The 21,692-nt window shown below is 37.5% G+C and overlaps 1 protein-coding gene across 1 annotated transcript in view; it reads left to right on the top strand.

Moving 5' to 3' along the window:
- TTBK1 (tau tubulin kinase 1) overlaps window positions 1–21,692 on the top strand; it is a 129,951-nt gene that overhangs the window by 76,866 nt on the left and 31,393 nt on the right. Inside the window, exons 11-14 of the mRNA XM_088147982.1 lie at window positions 1,144–1,298; window positions 2,626–2,848; window positions 3,302–3,477; window positions 8,588–9,146. Of these exons, the coding sequence (XP_088004108.1) occupies window positions 1,144–1,298; window positions 2,626–2,848; window positions 3,302–3,477; window positions 8,588–9,146 (1,113 nt within the window). The remainder of the gene's footprint in view (window positions 1–1,143; window positions 1,299–2,625; window positions 2,849–3,301; window positions 3,478–8,587; window positions 9,147–21,692) is intronic.

Raw genomic sequence — 21,692 nt, 5'->3', positions numbered from 1 at the left:
TGGAGAAACACTATCTGAAATGGAATCACTGCTCAACACTGTCCGAATATACAGCCAAGATATTGTGATGGAGTTTGGAGTGGACATATGTGCCACCCTTACATCAACAAGGGAAAAATAGTAAAAACTGAAGGAATCAAGATATCCTACGTAAATAACATCAAGAGTCTAGATGAAGAAGATCACTACAAATACCTGGGCATCCTTCAAGCTGACAACATCAAGCACACTGAAGTCAAGAAGAAGGTTAGTAGTGAATACATTGTGAAAGTGAAGAAGATCTTAAACTCCAAACTCAGTGGTGGAAATACCATCAAAGTATTTAATGCCTGGGCCACTCCAGTCATTAGATATACAGCTGGAATAGTGGACTAGACGCAAGCAGAACTAGAAGCTCTGGATAGGAAGACCAGAAAAATAATAACAATGAATCATGCCCTTCATCCATGCATTGATGTTGACAGACTCTACTTACCAAGGAGCATAGGTGGGTGTGGAATGTTACAAGTACACCAGACAGTCGAAGAAGAAAATAGGGCATTGGAAGAATATCTGAAGGACAGTGAAGAAGATGCTCTGAAGCTAGTACACCATGAAGGCTTACTGAATACCAAAAAGTCCAAACTGGCCTATAAGAATTAAGAATAGAAAAGAGACATGGCAAGGCAAAGTGTTACATGGCCAGTACACAAAACAACTAGCAGGCAAAGCAGGTAACAAGATCTGGCAATGGCTAAGAGCAGGAAAGTTGAAGAAAAGGACAGAGGGGCTAATTTTGGCTGCACAAATGCATATAAAGCCAGAATCGAGAAGATAGCAACAGACAGCAAATGCTGCCTCTGCAAAGAAGCTGAAGAAATAGGGTTATGTTTAATAAAAATATAGTTAATATGCTTACTCTTCAGTCAAGAATATACTGATTTTCCATTTCTATTTAATCAAAAAATTAGACTTTCGGAACAGTTTTTGGAAAGCTTAGAATGTGCATCCAGTGGTTTGGGAGTTACATGTGGCCCTGGGGCCTCAAGTTGTGAATCTGTGAAGTAGATCATTCTCCATCTGATATAAAGTGGCTTCCTATATTCCTTTTTCTGGTTGTGGATAAACATTTGAACCTTACCATTCTAACTTGTTTTCGTCTAGCTGATCATGACTGTGTTTGAAAATAGCATGAAGGAAAGAGGAATTACTGAGAATGAGGCCTTTGACTGGGAGAAAGCTGGTACAGATATTTTATTATCTACAAGTACATCCACTCCACCTCAGCAGAACACAAGGCAGACTGCAGCCATGTTTGGGTGAGTGGCAGACAGCATGTAACCAATATCAGAGAACTTCATAACAGGGCCTTTTGGTGCCCTGGCAAATTCCTTTATATAAAGTCAACGTTTATAGCTACAGATGTTTCTACAATGAAGTGTGGAATACAGGTATATTGCTAATATTAATGCTATGTGTGAGTTTGACATGTTGATTATACTTGATTTCTTATGAGTAGATTGAATCCAAAAATGTCCTACTGTTTATGGATGGAGCCTTTCAGAAATCCAAAGAACTTTTATCTAGGTTATGCTTTGGAATGCAGAAATGCAATTGCTCCAACGTTTCCCTCATCCTTTTGGAGTGGAGAGAGCTAAAGGGAGGACAGGAGAATATCACCTTCTCACCTTTTGCCATGAGCAGGAATAAAAAGCAGAACTCTTCTCATAGGATCAGACCCTATTTGTGGTATCCTCAATATGCTGCTTCACTCTCTAATTTTTAAATCTGGGGAGATTCTCTGAGTTTGTGAATATTTCCTATGTGAGTGGATCTGCAGGCTAGGCCTGAAGACAGCTAGGAAGTAATAAACTGCCAAAGTAATTTAAGGATATGTTGTGGGAGTGGATAACAGTTATCTAATGAGAAAGGACATATCAAGGCATATCAAGACATATAGTTCTGTGGAAATCATTGACCATGTATTCTGGTTTCCTTGTGCCCTATTAAGGCAGCTCCACTAAAAGATCATAAACCTCAGTCAGAATCTAAGCATTATAGATATAAGCCACATTTCAAGATTTAAGTTAAAACAAGCAAGAGGCATCCCAGTGTATGTGTGTGTGTGTGTGTATGTGTTTGTGTGTGTGTAATAAATAAAATAAATTTAGCAGGGATACTCAGTGAGCTCCATCCTTCTTCCATAACTAGTTCTTCAATACATCATATTGACAGTCATTATAGTAGATTCCATATTTCTGAATTCCCTCCTGCCATAAACCATCATAATGATGAATAACAAAGAGTACATTTTTTGACTGAAGGATAAGAAATTCTGTAGTATGGTGAGTAGTTATTATGGAATCCTTAGGAGAGGATTTCCAGGCTGCCAATAAGGAATATGCTTTTCCAACAGTTAAATGCAAGAGGGGGAACAAAGTTTCATCCATCTAGTTGAATCTAGTGGTGCCTCAAGAGAAGATACTGATGGTGGCTTATTTAGAGCTGGATGCTCTGTTGCAATGTGCTCTGTATGCATTATCCATACTATTGGCTGTGCATGGGTTGGGTTGTGGAACTGCGAGAAATAGTAATTCTAAAGCTTTAGTGTTTTGATCTGAAGTTTGTACATTATTTCCCTTTTAGTGTGGTTAATATCACTCCAGTTCCTGGAGATTTACTTCGTGAGAACACAGAGGATGTTTTGCAAGGAGAACACCTGAGTGACCAAGAGAATGCACCCCCAATTTTATCTGGCCGGCCAACAGAGAATAACTTAGGGCAGGCTCCAAATGTTCCCTTCAATGAAGGAGAAGTTTGGGAAGAGACAGATGTAAATCGCAACAAACTCAGGATCAGCATCAGCAAAGTAAAGCCTTTTGACCTTTTTGAATGTGCACTAACCTCTTCATTTTCTTTCTAAGAATAGTGGTTTTGTGAGTAGACAATATACTAAGTAAAATAGCGTTTAAATTAGTTTTTAGACATATAAAGCATGTTTAATGTAAACTGGCTCTGTCTTGCATTGAAATGAGGTGCTCAGCATATGCTGTGTATGTCTTTACTGGGCTAAAGATAGGAAGGACTTATTACAAACTCTTGAAACTTAACATGAATTCTGTTATCTCATTGAATTATGTTTTCTTGGCCAAAACTGCACTATCATTAGTACAGTCTCCTGGGTATAATCTGTGAAGGAATGATGCATGTGAAATCAGATGTTTAATTAGCACTGTCAGATGATAGGCCGCATCATGCTCACTACATTGTATATTTTTGTGAATTTGTTATATTCTCAGCGGTTTCTCCTTCTCTATCTCAGACGCAGTGTTTAGCAGAAGAAGATCAGAAAAGTGGTGTGTGTCCCATCTCCCCAGTGAGAGCAGCACCAGACTCCCCTACAACCCAGGGGCGCTCTCTGAGATACCGTCGTGTGAACAGTCCTGAGTCGGAACACCTCTCCACTGCTGATGGAAAAGTCGATCAGCATGAGCGAAGGTTTGCTTAGGGCCAGCAAGTGGCTTTTATACATTCTTTTTTCAAGCTTTGGGCATATAAGTAGAGTCAAAATAAAGAAAGCTCAGAAGAAGCTTAAATAGCATCCCACCAGAGACCTATACCTTAATAACTTTCTGTACCCTAATAACTTAATGAGTTTCCACAAACTGTTAAAAATTTGGTTGTCCTCCCAGGCCTTGGGACAGGATGGTTGTGGAGGCTGTATGGTTTTTGTTTTTTTTATGATAATCTTCAAGTCAGCTGTTTCCTTTTTAAATTGTAAGCCGCCCAGAGTCATTGAGGAGTTGGGCGGCTTTGAAATAAAACAAACAAACAAGGTTCTGTGATTTAAATGTGCTTAAAAGGAGAAACTACATATTCTTACTGTTTATTTTGAATCAGTACTGGGAAATTATTCTTTTTTTTTTACTCACACCTATCAGTGCTAAGGGGCAGAGGAGAAGAGAAATGTAATTGTGCGGTTCATTACTTCAAATACATGTAGATCTCTTCTGAATTTCTTGTATATCGTTATGCTCAGATTTTAAAATTACCTACCTAGTCAATGAATAGACTACAGTTTGCTCATATAAAACTCTGTGATTTAGATAGATAAATGGGTTTCATTAAAATGTATATATATTATTCAGTGGGTATTAGTTCTCATAAACAAATGGAAAGTAAAATAAAAATAAAATTTAAAAATGTGAAATTAAATGAAGGCATATAATCTGCGGTGGTGCAGCGGTTTAATGACGCTGAAAGTTGCCGGCCAGAAATGGTCGACGCTTCAGCGGTTCGAGTCCAGCCTTCGTGTTAGCAGGGTGAGCTCCTGTTTCCTCCCCAGTTCCTGTAAACCCAACAGTTATAAAAAAAAAACTCATGTGAGTAGATAAATGGGTACTCTCACTCCGGTGGGAGGAAAAATGCTGGCGGCGCCTTGCAGAAAAGGAGTCGGGAGCAGTTGCCGGTAAGCACGAAAAACCACGCGCACCTGAAAAGGGCGCGAAGCAACGGAAACCCCGCCTCCTGCGCTCGCCAGCTGGGCTCTGCCCTAGGAAGGAGGCTCTGGCAAACCACTTCTGAAACAATTGCCTTGAAAACTGCAAGGACTCGTCCAAGCAGTCACTGTAGAGTCAGTAACGACTGAGCGCAGATAAAAAAAAATATATATATAATCTACCTTTGAGCTAAATATCTAAAAGGATATGGTGGTTGTTAAAAATTGCTCCCAAGCAAGTCTTCCTGGGAGATCATTCCATAAATGAGGCATCAGAATGGATAGAGTCCACTCCCCAGTGGCCATCCCCTTGCACAGGATAGCAGGGACATGCCCTGGCAAGTGGATACAGGTAGTGAAGAGCTTTTTTTAAAATAAATTTTATTAAAAGTTCTTAAAAGAACAAAAAAACTAACACAAACTAATACAGAATAAAGAAAACGAAAGAAAGAAAGAAAGAAAAACAAAAGTGCAAAAAGAAAGAATAAAAAGAAATGGAAAGAAGCTTCCGATTTCCTTTGCAGCAAATATAAATATGATTACAAAGTTATCTCTTACTCTGTGATTACAAAAAAAAGCTCACTTTTTTCTATTATCCATTTTTTTTTCTAATCATCAAAACTACAAGTCATAAGTATATTTTTTTTGCCATTTCATGCAAAAAGTCTATAAGGGGTTTTCAGTCAGTCATAAATGTAGATATTGTCTTTTCTCTGATCAAGGAAGTTAATTTAGCCATCTCTACAAGTTCTATCATCTTCACCAACGATTCCTCCATTGTGGATAGTGTTGAACCTTTCCACTTTTGAACATATAATAATCTCGCTGCAGTTGTCATATATAACAACAAAGTTTCATGACTTTTTTCTACTTGCCTGTCCATTAGTTCCAAAAGAAAAGTCTCTGGTTTCAACTGTACTTTAATCTTTAAAATCTTCTGAATTAATGTATGTATTTGGATCCAAATTTTTTTGGCTTTTTTACATGTCCATCAAACATGATATAATGTCCCTTCAAGTTGTTCACATTTCCAGCAAAGATTCAAAGTGCCTTTATACATTCTGAACAATTTTTCTGGTGACAAATACCAATGATACATCATTTTATAAAAATTCTCTTTAAGACTAGACCATAATGTAAATTTCAGTCCTTTCAACCACGTATTTTCCCATTGATCCATTTATATATTATAGCCAAAAAGTCTAGCTCATTTTATCATATATTCTTTCACTTGTTCTTCTTCCGGCTCATATTTCAGGAAAAGTTCATACATTTTAGCAATCTGTAATCCTTGGTAGGTTTTGTTTTCTGAGATAATAATTTATTTTCTCCAATATAATATCATATCCTTTATCCAAATTAGAATAATACTGGTAAAATGTTTTTGTATAGCCACATTGTCCACTAATACAGTATCTCCCTCTTGTAATTTCAGTATCATTTTCTTTTCTCTTTCTCTTTGCAATTTATAAGCCAACCATTTCCCTGGTTTATTCACAAATTCAAAATTTCTTTGTTTTACATTATTCAATTTTATTTCTGCTTCTTTTAACATGGATAAATAACTGTTGCTGTAAAATCTTAATTTGTTGAGAGATACTTATATTCCCTGGGGAGTTCTTTAATTCTTTTCTTTTTATCTCATCCAAAATATTTTGTGTTTTCTCTTGCCTCTTCGTCTTAAGTTCAGAATTATGTTGTATCAGGTAACCTCTAATAAAGGTTTTACTTGCATCCCAAATCATTCTCAGATCAGTGCCTTTATTTAAATTATTTTCAAAAATTCTTTTAGTTTCTTTTACAGTCCTCAGCAGTTTCTTCTTTCTGTAACAACACTTCATTTAGTCTCCATCTAAAAAGCTAGGTTTTCTTTTATAAACTAAACTCCCAGGATTATGGTCTGAACAAGTCTTTGGTAAAATCTCTACTTTGGAAAGTTTAGTAGCTAAGTCTCTTGAAATCCAAATCATATCTATTCTTAAAAAGGATCTACATTTTCTGAAAAATAAGTGTACTCTGCCATTTTTCTGTCTCCATATATCAACCAACCCTAAATTGTCCACCAAATTGAAAAAAACTTTTGGTAATTTACCATGAGTAATTTTAATATTTTTCTCAGAAGTCCTGTCCAGTTGCAGGGAGATCATTTCAATCCCCCATCAAATACCAACTTTCATAAGAAAAATCTATTACTCTCTCCATAAGTTGTTTGTAAGATATTGCTTTATCTTTATTTGGGGCATACATTCCCAACACCGTAGTCTTGACCCCATGTAAATTAACTTCTACCCTAACAAATCTGCCATGTTCATTAGTCAGTACAAATTCTGGTTTCAATTGAGGGTTAATATACAAAACAACACCATTTTTCTTTTTAATATCTGCTGAAATAAATTCTTCACCCAAAGATTTAAAAGTCAAATATTTTATATCATTTTTTCTGATATGAGTCTCTTTTAGGCAGATATTGTCTTGCTTTAACTTCAAATAATGAAATATTTCTTTCTCTCTTGAGGAGCTTTTGCTCGATTTATATTCCATGTTAAACATTTGTAATCCATAGGCCAAAAATTTAGAAAAATTTTGCAGCACCCAAAACCTGCAGCACCCAATTCAGTATCATCTTTTTCCAATTCCTGTTGTATCTGTTGTGACTTTTGTGTAGTAACCTCTGAAATCTCCATTTCCATCTCCTCCAATTATCCTTGATGTCTTTCTAAAAAAACTCTTGCCTTCTGAACAGAATTTAGTCTAAATCCCTGCTGTTTAAAAGTAAAAATCACACCTTCCAATTTATCCCATCGAAATGGGATCTTTTTCTGTTTTAATTTTTCAGCCAAGAAGGCATATTCTTTTCTCTTACATAAAATTCTAATAGGAATCTCTTTCACAATAATTATATCTGTATTATCCATTTTCAATCTTGCATTAAAATGCTGCTGCAGGACTATTTTTTCCATAGGTTGCTCTGGTGAGACCATCCTGGCCTCTCTTGCCATTTTTTTGTAGTAGCCATTTTTAATCCAAAAGTGAAGATGTCTCAAGCAGGCAAAATAAAAAGACAAGTCTGTTCTTCTTTTTCCTTATTATCTTCTTGTATTTCTGACACTTTCATTTTAGCTTCAGCCACAACAAACATCCCATCTCCTTGACAACTAAACATCACAATCTGATTCTCTATTTTATCTTTTGTTATGTAAATTCTGCCAATTAAATATACTCTTTAAAAATAAGCAACAAACATTCCCATGCTGCACTGGTCTCTTGAACTGACTTAGTGAAAATTTATACCCAAGCACTTTTGTTAAAAATAAAAACAATAAAAATAGAAATAGAAAAATAGGAAAAAAAGACTGTCTCCTTTTCCGTTTTAAAACTTTCTTACATCTTCTCTTAATTAAGCTTTTTGCAAAGAGTTCTTAAATCTTTAAATCAAAGTATCTTGGTTTTTTGTAATCTCAAAAGAAGCTTTAACTCACCGCAAGGAGTCTTATCTTTGCCGCAGAGGGAAATCTTTCTTCATCTGTAATTAATTACTTCCTGAAGTGATTAAGAAGTGGAGAAAGCAGGGTTTTAAAGTCCGTATTGGCTTCACCACAGTTAGGAGCATAGATGGAATCCCAGGACTCCTGGTAGCTCAACTCTTGAGCCAACTTCAAAAACTTTTCTGTTTCTTCAGTTTACTGAGAAAGAACTGCCATCCGGAGCACATGATCTCCCTTTGATCCAGAGAGATTATGCTGGCTAGAATCCGCCTCCCAGCCAGCGTTCTCAGCTGTGGTGGCTCTCCGCACCTTTGGAAAGTGTCACCATGATTCCACACCCAAAGGCCAAGTTGTTAAGAACTTTTTAAAAAGTCAGCAATAAATATTCTGTAGCAGAGAAACATATGACTAGTGAGGAATACTTGAAGAAATATAGCTTTAATCAGTGCATTTTTTGAATTTCCAATGGATTTGGAGGAGAGCAGATCCCACCTCTGGGGAGCTATTCTCAGAAGGTTCTCTAAGTTAGATGATAGGAAATAGCCATTCTTATTATTCTTTAATAATCCTAAATTCTTAAATTTTAAAATGAATTTGACCTGTCCTTCTTTGCTTTTATTTTCAGATCCCGAGTGGATTTGCCTTGCTCTCCTTCCCGGCTTGTATGCTCTTCCCAGCCAGCACAGATGCTGTCTATTGAGACTGGTCAGGTAGACCGACAGGCAAGTGGCAGGATGGATGTATCTGCTTCTGTGGAGCATGAAGCTCTCAGTAATGCTTTCCGATCAGTGCCCCTGGCTGAGGAGGAGGACTTTGACAGCAAAGAGTGGGTTATAATTGATAAAGAGACAGAACTGAAGGACTTCCATCCTGGCGCTGAACCAAGCACATCTGGAACAACAGATGAGGAACCTGAGGAACTAAAGCCCATTGAAGAAGGGGACGAAAGGAGGCAATTGGGTGCAGAAGCAGCAGTCAGGCCCAAAATACATGATGGGCGAACCCGAGGTATGCAGCCTGTGGCCGAGGAGGACAGTTCCCACAGAAATGAAGTGCAATGCCAGACAGTATCTGAGAGTAAACATGAACAGCAACCAGGAAGCCCATCACAGTCCCCCTTATATTCAGCACCAGCTATCCGACAGCGGAGACGAGAATCTGAGCCCATTGGTCCTGAGAGACAGGTAAGATATGCAAAAGAAATGCATCTCCTTCATGTCACCATAGTTTTCATTTTTGTGGTGTCTGTTTTGTTTTGTCAAGTCATCACATCTGGGCAACACATCCCAATCTAGTGTATTACACAGACTGAAAATCTGTTTTAATCTTTTGTATCAGAATCTAAAGATATTGATACTAGAGCTATGGCATAAGCATCAATAATGTTATATAGCAACTTCCATTAGAAGTGAGTCCATGTGATTTATTTTTGATGTAAATTAGTCCTGAGCATTAGCAGGGTGCTGGGAAACCTGTGGCCCTCTAGATGTTGCTGAACCTTTAATTCCAGCAGTTTAAGCCAATATGGCCAACAGTCAGGGATGCTGGAAGATATAATTTAGGCACAGGTTGTCCACTTCTCCTATAGGATGAGGTACTATAGATTGGGAAGATCAAATTAGACTAAATCTGTAGTCCAGGGTTGTGTCTGAGCTTGAATCCAAAGATAATTTGCTCACTAACCTATCCTTTCCCAGACTGAGTGTTGGTTCAGAAGAGGCAACACAGTTTTTCTCTGACTATTATTTCTCATCCAGATAAAATGTCCTATTCTGAATACAGGTAGTCCTCGACCTATGACCATTTGGTCAGTGACTATTCCAAGTTATGATGGTGCTGAACAAATGGTGGTTATGACCAGTCCTTGGAGTTCCAGCAGTCCCAGCATCCCCACGGTCACATGATCATGATCTGGGTGCTTGGCAACCCAATTGCACTTACAACCAGTTGCCAAGCATCCTGCGATCACCTGATTGCCATTTGCAACCTTCCTTGCCAGCTTCCCCAGAAAATCAGTGGGAAAGCCAGCAAGGAAGGTTGCAGTTCGCTGGGGTGTCTCCTCCACCTGTGCACTGTCCCCCAGGTCCTCTGCACATGCACCACACTGGCCACTTGTGCACCCCCACGCACTGTCCTCAACCCATGCTGCACCCCTCACGCACCTCCTTGTACCCTTGCATAACCTTCCTGACCCTCTCTGACCTGCGCTGCACCTCTCACGCACCTTCATGCACTCTCACGCACCCTCCCCAATCTGTGCTGTGCCTCTTGCACACCCCATTGCATCCTTCATGACCTGCGCCATGCTGCTCACGCACCCCCTTGCACCTTTGCACACCCGACCTGCATGGTGTCTATCATGCACCCTTCCTGATCCTCCCTGATCTGCGGGGTGCCTCTCGTACACCCTCCCTGCACCGCAGCTCTCACACACCCTCCCCAGGCCTCCCCTGCACGCCTGCATACCCCCACGCTCCCTCCCAACCCGGCAGCAGCCACTTACCTGCCTGATGGCCTGGGACTTGCAACTTCCTGCCAGCTTCCCTGCTGACTTTGGTTGTGGGAAGCCGGCAGGAAGTTGCCTTGCCTAATGATTGTGGGATTCAGTTAATGACAGCAGTCAGGACTGCAGGATTGCTGTCACTAAATGACGTGGTCATGCTTTATGTCCACATCACTTAGTGATGGAAATTTTGGTCCCAGTTGCTGTCATATATTGAGGACTACCTGTATATTTTTGACTTGGTGACTGGGGCAATGATGTAGCTAATTTTTTTCAAGCTAGGGACACTGAGTATGCTGGCTGTACTTTTAGTTAAGAGTTACTCAACTTCCTTCTGATGCTGCAGTTCCTGAGAACATGTTTTTGGGTAGTTAAGGAAGATTAATCTTTATTAAAATAACCTATGCAGAACACTTTAAGAACGCCATATAAATGCTTAATATTGTAGAAGAATATAATCTATTACATGTCAGATAGAGCATCTTAAAAAGTTCTTAGACATACCCTCCTAATACAAGTTTAACCGTTATACTTCTTAACTAGTCAATCTATTGCATTTCTTTGTATTTTTGTTTCTTTTTTTCTCAGTTACACATTTGTAGCTATTCTCCCAATACTTACTTTATTTATTCAACAGCTCAGGTATCATCCCATGAATCAAGGCACTCATGCGCTTGGTTTGGAATGTATATTCCATAGTTCTTATGATTTGCTTAGATTCACAGCTGTTTTTAAATAATCAGAGAACTCTGAAAAATAGATGTCTTTAGTATGCTACAGGTTCACAGATATATCTCTCACCCTACATAGATGAAGGGGTGACAAATGAGGGGGGGATTGGGGAAAGTAGGGAAAACTGTACTTTGACAGTGATATAGATGGAATCATGGATATTATTGTGATAGATGACAAGATAAACTGATCATAGGCAAGCCTAATATTCCATGTAAGATTTTGCTAGTGTTGCTGTGCTATTTGAGAATATTGGGATCAACTGAGCATAGAAGAGCCATGCATAGCAAAAGATTGAGAGATCTTAATTTTGTCCTGTTAATAATAACTTAATCTTGTAATCTAAATAGATTATTGTCTCTCCACTGAGCAAATTTTTTAGTGCTTTCTTCATCATAAAAGAAGACTCAGTAAGGAAGCAAGAGAGGAAAAGTCTGGACTTATTCTTTTCCTATATTTATCCCAAACATTTAGTAAGTTGCTTAATATTAAGTAATCTCTTAAAAATTGTTTCTTTTTGTACATGACAACCCAAATATATCCATGCAGCCACTCATTAAGATGATGGAACTGTAAAGAAATATACTCCATTCTGAAACCCATGTTAGGCAACTGGTATAATAGTGCACCTTGTTTATTTGAATGGTACAGGTTGTTGAATTTAATCCTTGGCCATTGGTTAGACTATATATAATTCATTATTTATCTGTGCTAGTCATTTAATAACTTATTCTCAATAAGAGGTGGAATAATTTGAAGCAGAAAATTTAGTTGTGGTAAAATATTCATTTTGACTGCTGCAATTCTTCCTAACCAAGACAAATGTAATTTCTTCCGTCTAGAAATATCTGTCATTATGTGTTTCCAAGTCGGTAAATAATTGTTTTTAAATAAATCCTTACTGTTTGTCAAAAAGATTCCTAAATATTTGACCGTTTCAGCAGTAAAGACAGTTAGCTAATACCCAAATTGCTTTTCATCTTCTATCAAATTTCATATCAACCTGTGAGTTTTCTCTTTATTAATTTGATAACCTGACACCAAATCATATTGCTGCATAAAGTTCTATCAGTGTTATTAAAGAGACTCTAGGTTGAGCAAAAGTTAGTATAATATGGTCAGCAAATACTTTCAATTTGTATTTTTGTGCAGCTAATTTAACTTCTAGGATTCTGTTTTCTTGATGTACTTGGATTGCCAAGGGTTCTAAAGCTAGTAAAAATAAAGAAGGAGGGAGAGGACATCCTTGTCTTGTTTCATTCAGTAGAGTACATTACTCTGAAATAAGAGCATTCACAGTAATTTTAGCTTTTTGTTCTTTATACATACTCTGTATCCATGTAAATAAATTAGGGCTGCAGCCCACTTTTTTAAGAACTGCAACCAAAAAAGACCATTCCAGATTATCAAAGGCTTTTTCAGCATTAAGGAAAATGATAACGTATCTTTGCTCTTAATGGTTTATCATCAATAGCCTTCAAGATATATCTGATGTTATCTCTCATATACTCTTTGGCACAAAGCCCTTCGGGTCAGGATGTATTATCTTAGTTAAAAAACCCATTTATCCTCTTAGCAAGAATTGCTGTAAAAGTTTATAACACACATTCAGTAATAAAACAGGTCTATATCTTTCAGGACGATTCAGCCGAATCCTTTCCTCCTTTATAAATCAAGGCAATGAGAGCCTCTTTCCATGATGTGCTTGAATCTTGTTCATTACTTGATTTAAAGGTTTAATCAGAATTTATTGAAAAATCTTATATTGCTGAAATACCATAGGGTCATGGAGTTTTATTTATTTTTAAAATTTTAATTGCTTCTTTAGTTTTGTCTTCAGTTATAGGTTGATTAAGAGCCTTTTTTTGTCAGTCAGTAACATTTTTAGGTAATATTCCATTCAAATTTTCTTCAGTTTCTGCTGGGTCAGATTGCTGTTTGCTGTATAAATTTGAAAAATAATTGATGAAATGCTGAGCAATGCCTTTTGTTGAAGAGACATATTTGGTTCCATCCCAAATAGAAGTTATCATTCTTTTATTCTGTTCCTTCTGCAATTGTAAGGCAACAATTTCTCTGGGTTATTACCTTTTTCAAAGTATTTCTCTCTAGTAAGATTCAACTTCTTATAACTTTCATTTACTTCTAGTAAATCAAGTTGATTCTGTATTGTTTTTATCTTTTGCTCTAAATCTGAGGCTGAATTTAGTTTATGACTTGTTTCTAATTGTTTTAGATAATTCAATAAGATATCTTTCTGCTTTTGCATAACTGTCCTTCTAGTTGATGCGAGAGATGAACAACCCTATCATAAATGCTTTATTAGCCTCCCATGCTGCAGTTAAAGAAGTTTCAGAAATCAAATTCAGTTCCAATGTGTTCATAAGAAATTCTAGTCCTGACACATAAATGAAAGAAGGCTCATCCTTTGTGAAGAAATATGTCATAGATATGTCATTAAATATTTATATATTGTTAATGCTTTTTGTACTGTTAATATAAATCACCTTAGGTCAAGCTTGATAGAGGGCAGTCTGTAAATAAATAAATATAAAAGAATACTCTGGGTTGAGGCTACCCTACAACCTGTAATACAATATCTTTAAGATAATAACCAGATATCGGGGGCCCTTTTTTTTGGCTTCTTTTTTCTTTAAATAAAAATATTTGTCACATTTTCCAAATATATCTTATTTTCTACTTCCATATTCCATAGTATTTTGATAAATTAATCACCTTAATAAAAACCTCAATTGGTTTAAAATTGTACTCAAAAAAGGAAACCATATGAGATACAGAATAACCATATTCAGTTATCGAATAACCATATTCAGATTTCCCAAGTGCAGAAGAACATTTGGAAAATACTATCTTTATTTTTAACATAATTATATCTAACTAGGAACTTGGTTTGTATGTCATGAAATCTTTGATTCTTAGCAATCCATACTAGGTATTGCATTACATTACATTACATTCTACCTGTGGGCAATCACAGCTGTGTATTTCCTGCCAGCCTGTTGCCAAGTGAGTCCAGAGGCAATGTGCAATGAGAGACTAAAGAGGTGGGCTATAGCAGAAGAATGTGGTAGCATTCAATGATATCCATATAACCTCGCGATAAATACCATGCTATGACAAGTTCAGATTCATCACAAATAAACCCAGTGATCCTCTTCTCCCTTGTAAGTACACGTCAGGAGATATTAAGACAAATTCTTGGAACCTGTCTTGATATATCAGTGCTAGCTGCTTTTTAATTAGATTAAGGCCATGAAATGTTAGGCACATTTGAATGTCTGTATCATTGTCCAGATTGTTACAGCTGATTAGAGAGGGATCTCTCATCCATGGTTTCATTCAGAGAAATGTTGCAAACATGTTGATCAATAGTTGCCAGTGGTTTAGATCGATGGTTCTCAAATTTGCATATCTTAATTAAGTTCCAATAACTTAGTCATAGAACTTCGGTCAGACCAAGATAAAAACAAAAGGGCCATTGTTTTGCCAGCAAAGGATATGTGTATTTGTTTACTGGTATTCTGTTACTACATACAAAAATTGTTTGCTATAATAATAAAATAATGAGTGAGAGCTGAAGCAGTGTTTGCCACTTTGACAACAATCTTTTCCTAAGCCCCTCAACTACATCCAAATAATGAGAATTAACTAGCACAAAACATTTTATTCTATTTTATTTTAGTTACTGAGCCCAACATTTTCACAAGTTACTCTACTCCTAGACTCCAGAAAATGCTTTGTTGAAATGTTCAATTCCCTTCACCTAGCATGCTTAACTAGATACCAGAAGGGTCTGTCCTTCTTTAGTCCAGTATTGGTGTATAATACAAGTCATAATAATATCTCATTCATTCATTCATTCATTCATTCATTCATTCATTCATTCATCAAATTTGTCATCCCCATCTCGTTAAAAAGCAACTCTGAGTGGTTTACAGAAAAGATAAATATTAATTAAAAATACAATAAAACAGTAGTCTCAAATAAATATATTCCAGGGATTGATGGTAACTAGAGAGTATTAGGCTTGGGGAGCGTCATCAGGGTGCCAGCCACCCCAGGGTTGGTTAAAACTCTTCTTGCCCCATGCAAGCTGGCAGAGCCAGGTCTTTAGTTTTTTCTGGAAAGCCAGGAGGGTAGGGACCCACCATACCTCTGGGGGGAGAATATTCCAGAGGGCAGGGGCAATGGCAGAGAACGCAATTTACATCAGTTGCATCATGCTGAAAATGATGCAAAGCACATGATTCACATCATCTGCATGATGAATCATGAGTACACTTGTCCTCCTTGTCCCATTCTATGTATACCTCTGTTCTCTGTTCTCTGCTCTCCTTTCTCTTTCCTGAGTTGAGGAAGGGAGCCTTCTGTTTGAATACACTGGTCTAGATGACCTTCAGATTCTCTTTACAACCTTTTATTCTATAAACACATGTATAATAGAGTAAATGACCTGAGTACTTTTGGAAATATGGAATGCTTTTGTTTGATGCAGTTGCATAGTGTCTGAATCCCTTTGCTAATTAATTTCTGTATTAATGAGATATGATTAATGTTGCATGAGCAAGCAACAAATGACATTTTGTTATTAGCAGTTTTTGCAAGCCTTTTATAACTTACACCCTGACCCTAATGATACTTACTGCCCATGTTTGGAAATAACAAGAAACCAGAATTCACATAGTCAGTTCTTGGTTGATTTTTTCAACTTGCACCATGAGAGTTAGAAGACTGTAAGGTGCTTGCTCACAATAAACCAAGATAAATTAGGAACTCCGGCCTATTTTTTGCTAAACTGGTCCCTGTGTTCAGGATTTAACCCTACTAAATAATCCCTCTTCTATAGTAAAATTCAGTTGGATAAAAAATTAATCTGTTTAAAATTAGAAAAACTTAGTGCCTGATTAACAGTGCATAAATATCTATCTTCAGTTTGTAATAAGGTATTTCTGATATTTAAGCATTCTGCCATACAGTATGTTCTGCTGTGTTATTTCTCACTACTTCTTGCTTAATTTGTAGGGCTATGAACTTCTAATTTCTAAAGAAACATAGTATATGATGTGTTCTTACCTTAGTCTGTATTAAGTTTTTTCTTGAGTAGAATATGTCTGAAAGTCAAACAAAGGTATGTAACATCCAGTGGTCTGAAGGTAGCCAATGTAATTATTTTGTTTGTATACCACTGAATATTCTGACTCCTGGTATAAGAAGATAATAAAGGCAAGGAACTGGATGTTTAGTTTCTTCAGTGTAATAGAGGGCAAAAAGTTTCATATTTGGAGCATTCTGAACTTGAAACAGCTTGTTTCAAGTTTAAAACAGTTGTTTTGAGTGTGAGATAGACTGTTCTATTCAGAAGTTTTTTTCCCATCTTGTCCGATTATCTTTTGTGCCATGATCCTTCTAGAATCCATATTGGTTATTAGAGTCTTGGATACGCAAAAGAACTTGCCAGAATCCAGTAAAACATACAGCAGCCATTCCTACCATATCAAAACAAATCCTTCTGTGCTTGGGCTCTAGCCTCATTGTTTTACAGTAGTCAGGTAAAATGGAAACATTTGGTAACTTCTATGAAGATAATAAATTTTTATAGCTGCTTTGCATGGATTTCCTCTATTCTTTTGAAATTCCACAAATGTGAAGTTTTAAAATGAAGAATGTTCATGCTAAAAATAATCTTAAATCTATGTTGTATTATGGGGCATACTCCTGGCTTCTGTAAGAATATTAATATTTATCAATATGGTATGAGAAAGTGTTTTCATGCTTGCCTTAATTTAACAAGGCATTGCTTAATTCTGCATATGGATTTGATATCAAGATTCATTTATCTATTTCTAATTTTTAAAAATGTTTGTGAATCCTGGAATGACAAATGCTGTGACATTTAATAACATTTAGTCATTGCTTTTTCCTAATGATATCATTTATATTAAACTATAATATGACATAATCTATAAAATACATTGAACATGTCATAATAATGTATTTCTGTTGCTTAATTGTTAGTAGGAATAGTTGCATCTCTCTCTCTGTATCCTAGAATAGATCAGTGTATAGATTTTTAAAAGTTGTAAATGAACTGGGGTATGTCCAAGATACAGCAATTAACACAACAGAAGGCTTCTAAGCATTGAAGAAATTAGGTACATTTAATTTACATAAAATTAAAAAAAGAAAGTCTGGGGTGAGTAAAAGGATATGATAATTAGAGGAGCTTCAGTTTTTCCTTGTTTAACAAGCCAAGAAAGGCAATTTAAAAAACCAAAAGCATAACTTTTAGGGTCAAACCAAAAGCAATCTTTAGGAATAATACATTACTTGCACAGAAATTGTTAAGGAGGCCATGAGATCAAATCAGTCTTATGTAAATACTGGAATACCTCTTCTTTTGGAAGCTAATTGGATCTAGTCCGTTTATGGGGGAATGGCAAAAGAAGAGCACATGAGTAGCTGGGATAAAATAGAGGAAATATTTAGTTATGATGACCTCAGAAAAGGTGCTTTACAGCCCGTAAAGCACTTCTGGCCACCATAAAATGTTGCCTCCCACCCCACAGTCACATGGCTGCATTTTGGGCGCTTGGCAGCTGGCTTGCATTTATGACCAGTTGCCAAGCGACCCGTGATCATGTGATCGCCGTTTGCAATCTTCTCTGCCGGCTTCCCCATTGGAAGCTGGCAGGGAAGATTGCAAGTGGAGGGGACACGGTGGTATGCAGGAATGGAGCTCAGATTCTGAAGATTTAGCTCCGTTCCTTCACAGCAGTGTGAAGGAATGGACCTCAGATCTTCAGGATTTGACTTCATAACTGCCCACCACTGGGATGTTTCCCCTTCCCTGTCAGCGGTGGGCAGGGATGGAGCTCAAATCTTAAAGATCTGTTCCTCCAGCTCCAGGAAGGATTTGCCTTCCATCCACAGAGGAGAAGGCAAAGCCTTTGGTGGGCTTTAGGAACATTTGAGAGTGAAAGGGCTGCCTGCCAGGAGGATTTCAGCTCCACATGGAGCTGAAACCATCCGGCAGGCAGCCCTTTTGCTCTCAAAGAGCTGCCTGCTGGAAGGATTTCAGCTCTGTGCTGAGCTGAAATCCTTCAGCAAACAGCTCTTGCTCCATCTGTTTAACAACTCAGGAGATTGCTTAATGACCACAACAAGGAGTGCCCGGATTGCAGTCGCTAAGCGAAGCAGTCACATGGACGTCTTGCTTAATGATTGCTTTGCTCAATGGCTGAGATTCCAGTCCCAATTGTGGTTGTTAAGCAAGGACTACCTGTACACTGCACTATTTTGAAGGAAGAAAACAGAAGCATTTTACATCTGGTCTCTGTATTTGCTATAGCTTTCCTCTGTTAGCTCAAAGAATGGAATTTTTGTATACTTAATTCTGAGAAATACTTAATATAATGATTTTATACTTGCTCACTTTAAGGAGTGCAGTGCCATAGTATTTCTTTCTCTTTTATTATTACTTAATGTTCAGCTTAACTTCAAATTAGTCTATTGAGACAGTTCAAGGGTTAGAGGCCTGTTGTAATTTCAGCAGAGAGATTGAAAGGAGTATGTGTGAATTTTTTATAAATAGTATAGCTTGTGTGCGTGTATTTGAGAAGAGAATATAGTGGAAGTCTAAGGTGCCTAACAAATTAGGAAAGAAATGCTGGCCAGCTTTCTTTAGGGGTAGTATCAGTTCCTTTCGCGTTATTTGGAACTCTGTTTTCATTCTTCCTACCATTCCAATAAAACTTGCAGGAGGAATCTTATTCATGCATGATAGATAGATCCCCCAACAACTCATGCTGTGCCTATTACTATAACTTTCTAGAGTTCACAGCTTGTATGTTTTGCATCTCTACGTAGCTGCCAGTCAAGATACTGTAGGTGGCTTTCCTACAGCAAGATAGGCTTGAGATAGACCATCATTGTTTGTTTGTTTTTTTAAAAAAGCTTCTTACTTAATGTGACTTTTAGTTTTAAAAATGCAGTAGAAAAAATATAGATTTATATCCAAGCAACTAGTTTTTCCAACTTGGAAGAGGGTGTGTGGGGATTAATAGAAAAGTGAGGAGGCAAACAAAATTAAGTTCAGAACTGTTATCCCTTGTTCATTATTTGATTGAAAAAACTTTAATAGAGAAAGTATGGATCTGTGAAAGTGCACTGGTAAGGCTTAGGTGTACCTCTTACTTCTAAAGGGCCTCTTCATGTAACAGTATGAGATTAGCCTAGAAGTGGGTGAACCAGGAGGCTATGTTAAGTCCCTGTAAAACAGAAGTGTTTGCCATCCGCCAGTGAAGATTTCTGCAGCATGCACAGCACAAACCAGGGGCGAGTCAAGTCTTTGCCTGACACCTTTTCCTCCACTCTTCTTGGTCTTTTGCAGTTGGAGGAGGACAGGCATTCTCAACACTCTCTCCCGAGGTACAGCCCCCTAAGAAGACTGGCGTCCTCCGTTTTCTCCTCCTCAACCCTGGAGACAGAACAGTACCCTCACCTTGGCGGCACTTTCATACAGCGCAGCCGTTCGGCGGAGAGCAGCCCCGTGCGCATGCCCCACCGCAGGCACATGCCCCTCACAGCAGGAAACCACAGACTTATGCCTTCTGTCCTCCGCATTTCCAGATCCCAGCTCCAGCAGGTGTGGGCCCGCTTCACACACAAAACATAGCCTGTACTGGGGGAAGCAGCAGCCTTTGTAATGCAATAATAGAGCCCACCTGCCCCATTTGTCACCATTTAATGCAATATTGAATCCCAGTCGACTTTGGCCTAGAAGGTATTGTAAATGTCTAAATCCCCTGCCAGAGAAAAGGACTCAGAACACCTGTCTCTCTCTAATTCTCAGTACATGGTTCAGAGGCTTACCATGATTCCAGAATACAGCTAGTATGGTGTGTAGCTTATTAAAGGCTGATAACAGTACTCCAAGGGGATGGTCTGGAACAGAGGGGTAGCAAGTGTTAGGCTGTAACAGTGAATAGGTCAAAGATAATAAGGCTTGAGGGGAGAGACAATGCAGACACGAGAGAGAGAGCTACACTATGATAAAATCTCTGTAGATTTTTGTGCTGATCTGTGCTGATGTTGAGGCCTTCTTTTCGTATTTTACTCTGTTGTTAATTTAGGTAAACATGCATGAGAAATCTGAGTCAGCTGCTAAGAAGGATTCACAGATACATATTTTAAAAATTACAATGTCAAAATCACAGTCTTTTTACTACAATTTCCGTATCACAAACAAATTGCTCATCTTGCTTCCCTCTGAGTTTGCCTTTACTTTACAACTCACACTGTATAGCTTGAGCTGCATTTCTACTTCCCCAGCTCACCCTTTCAGGCATGAAGATATAATAGACATGACACATAGCAATGGTTTTTATCTTGATCCATGTACCGAATGCTATGAAGGTACCTTATCTTTAGGAGCCATTTGCCTGCCAGTTTCCTGGCCTGGCTTAGTGCATTCTTGGGGTTAAAATTATTCTATGCTAGTGTGCTAAGAAGGAACTAGCTGATTTATGAAGATTCTAATTATATGTAACTTGAAAGGTAACAGAAGGTTTTTTTTTCTTTTTTCAATACTTTATAAAGAAGAACATCAGTCAGTTTTTTAGGACAATATAAAAAAGCAGAACTTTGTTAGAACACCACCTGCTTTTAGCTAAAGTAAATTTCTTTTGAATTGTGGTTCTTCAGCATCCATTGGTCAGAACCTGCGTTAAAATAAATATTTATAATGTTCAAGCATCTCAGTGATACAAACTTTCAATTAAGCAAGAGAGAGACTAATTCTATAACAAAAATCAAGAATTGAGCAATTTAACATATTGGAACTTCTATTATAATAGAGAAGTTCTGTGGAATTTTCTGGAGTTACTGGTATTTGTATTATGAACTCAGTATAATTAAAACTTGTCCCTGTAATGTTGCAACTCATCAGGAACTTGAACTGGGCTCCGAAATCAGAACTGACTTAAACTTTTTATTTTATGTTGAGTTTTTAAAAATTATCTGTTTTATTCATATAAAGCCTGAAACTTCTATTCAATTATATTTTCAATGTTTTCTGCACCTAGGAGGGATAGAAATGTCTAAGCACAAGCTGGCACACCTCCCCCTTTAAATTATGTTTATTGTCACAGCATTTCACAGTTCTTGCTGTTAGCTGGTGGCAATTTTTATTGTAGGTATCTCATATTTGCCGTGTTAGTAAGAGTAGAATGACTGAGGTTGGATGTGGGAAGTGTATGTCCTATTTTACAGATAGCAGTCCTGCATTTGAAGACATCCTCTGTAAAAAGAGCTATCTCCAAATCCAATTTAAACATAGATAACCCAAAGAAGGGATAGCCCAAGGTCTTGAAGTTGCCCATTAGCACCTGCCCAAAAGACTGTGCAGGCACAAGTCTCTTATCAGTCTTCCCTCCTATGCTGAGATTATGTAGTTGTTTTTAAATTATGATGATTT

This window comes from Python bivittatus, unplaced genomic scaffold (assembly GCF_059951505.1).
Source record: "Python bivittatus isolate LINGU-HERP-01145 unplaced genomic scaffold, Pbiv_v1 ctg000020_np1212, whole genome shotgun sequence".
In the NCBI taxonomy this organism is placed as follows: Eukaryota; Metazoa; Chordata; class Lepidosauria; order Squamata; family Pythonidae; genus Python; species Python bivittatus.
Note: the sequence above shows the minus strand (reverse complement) of the source record. Positions and strands in the feature narration are given on the sequence as shown.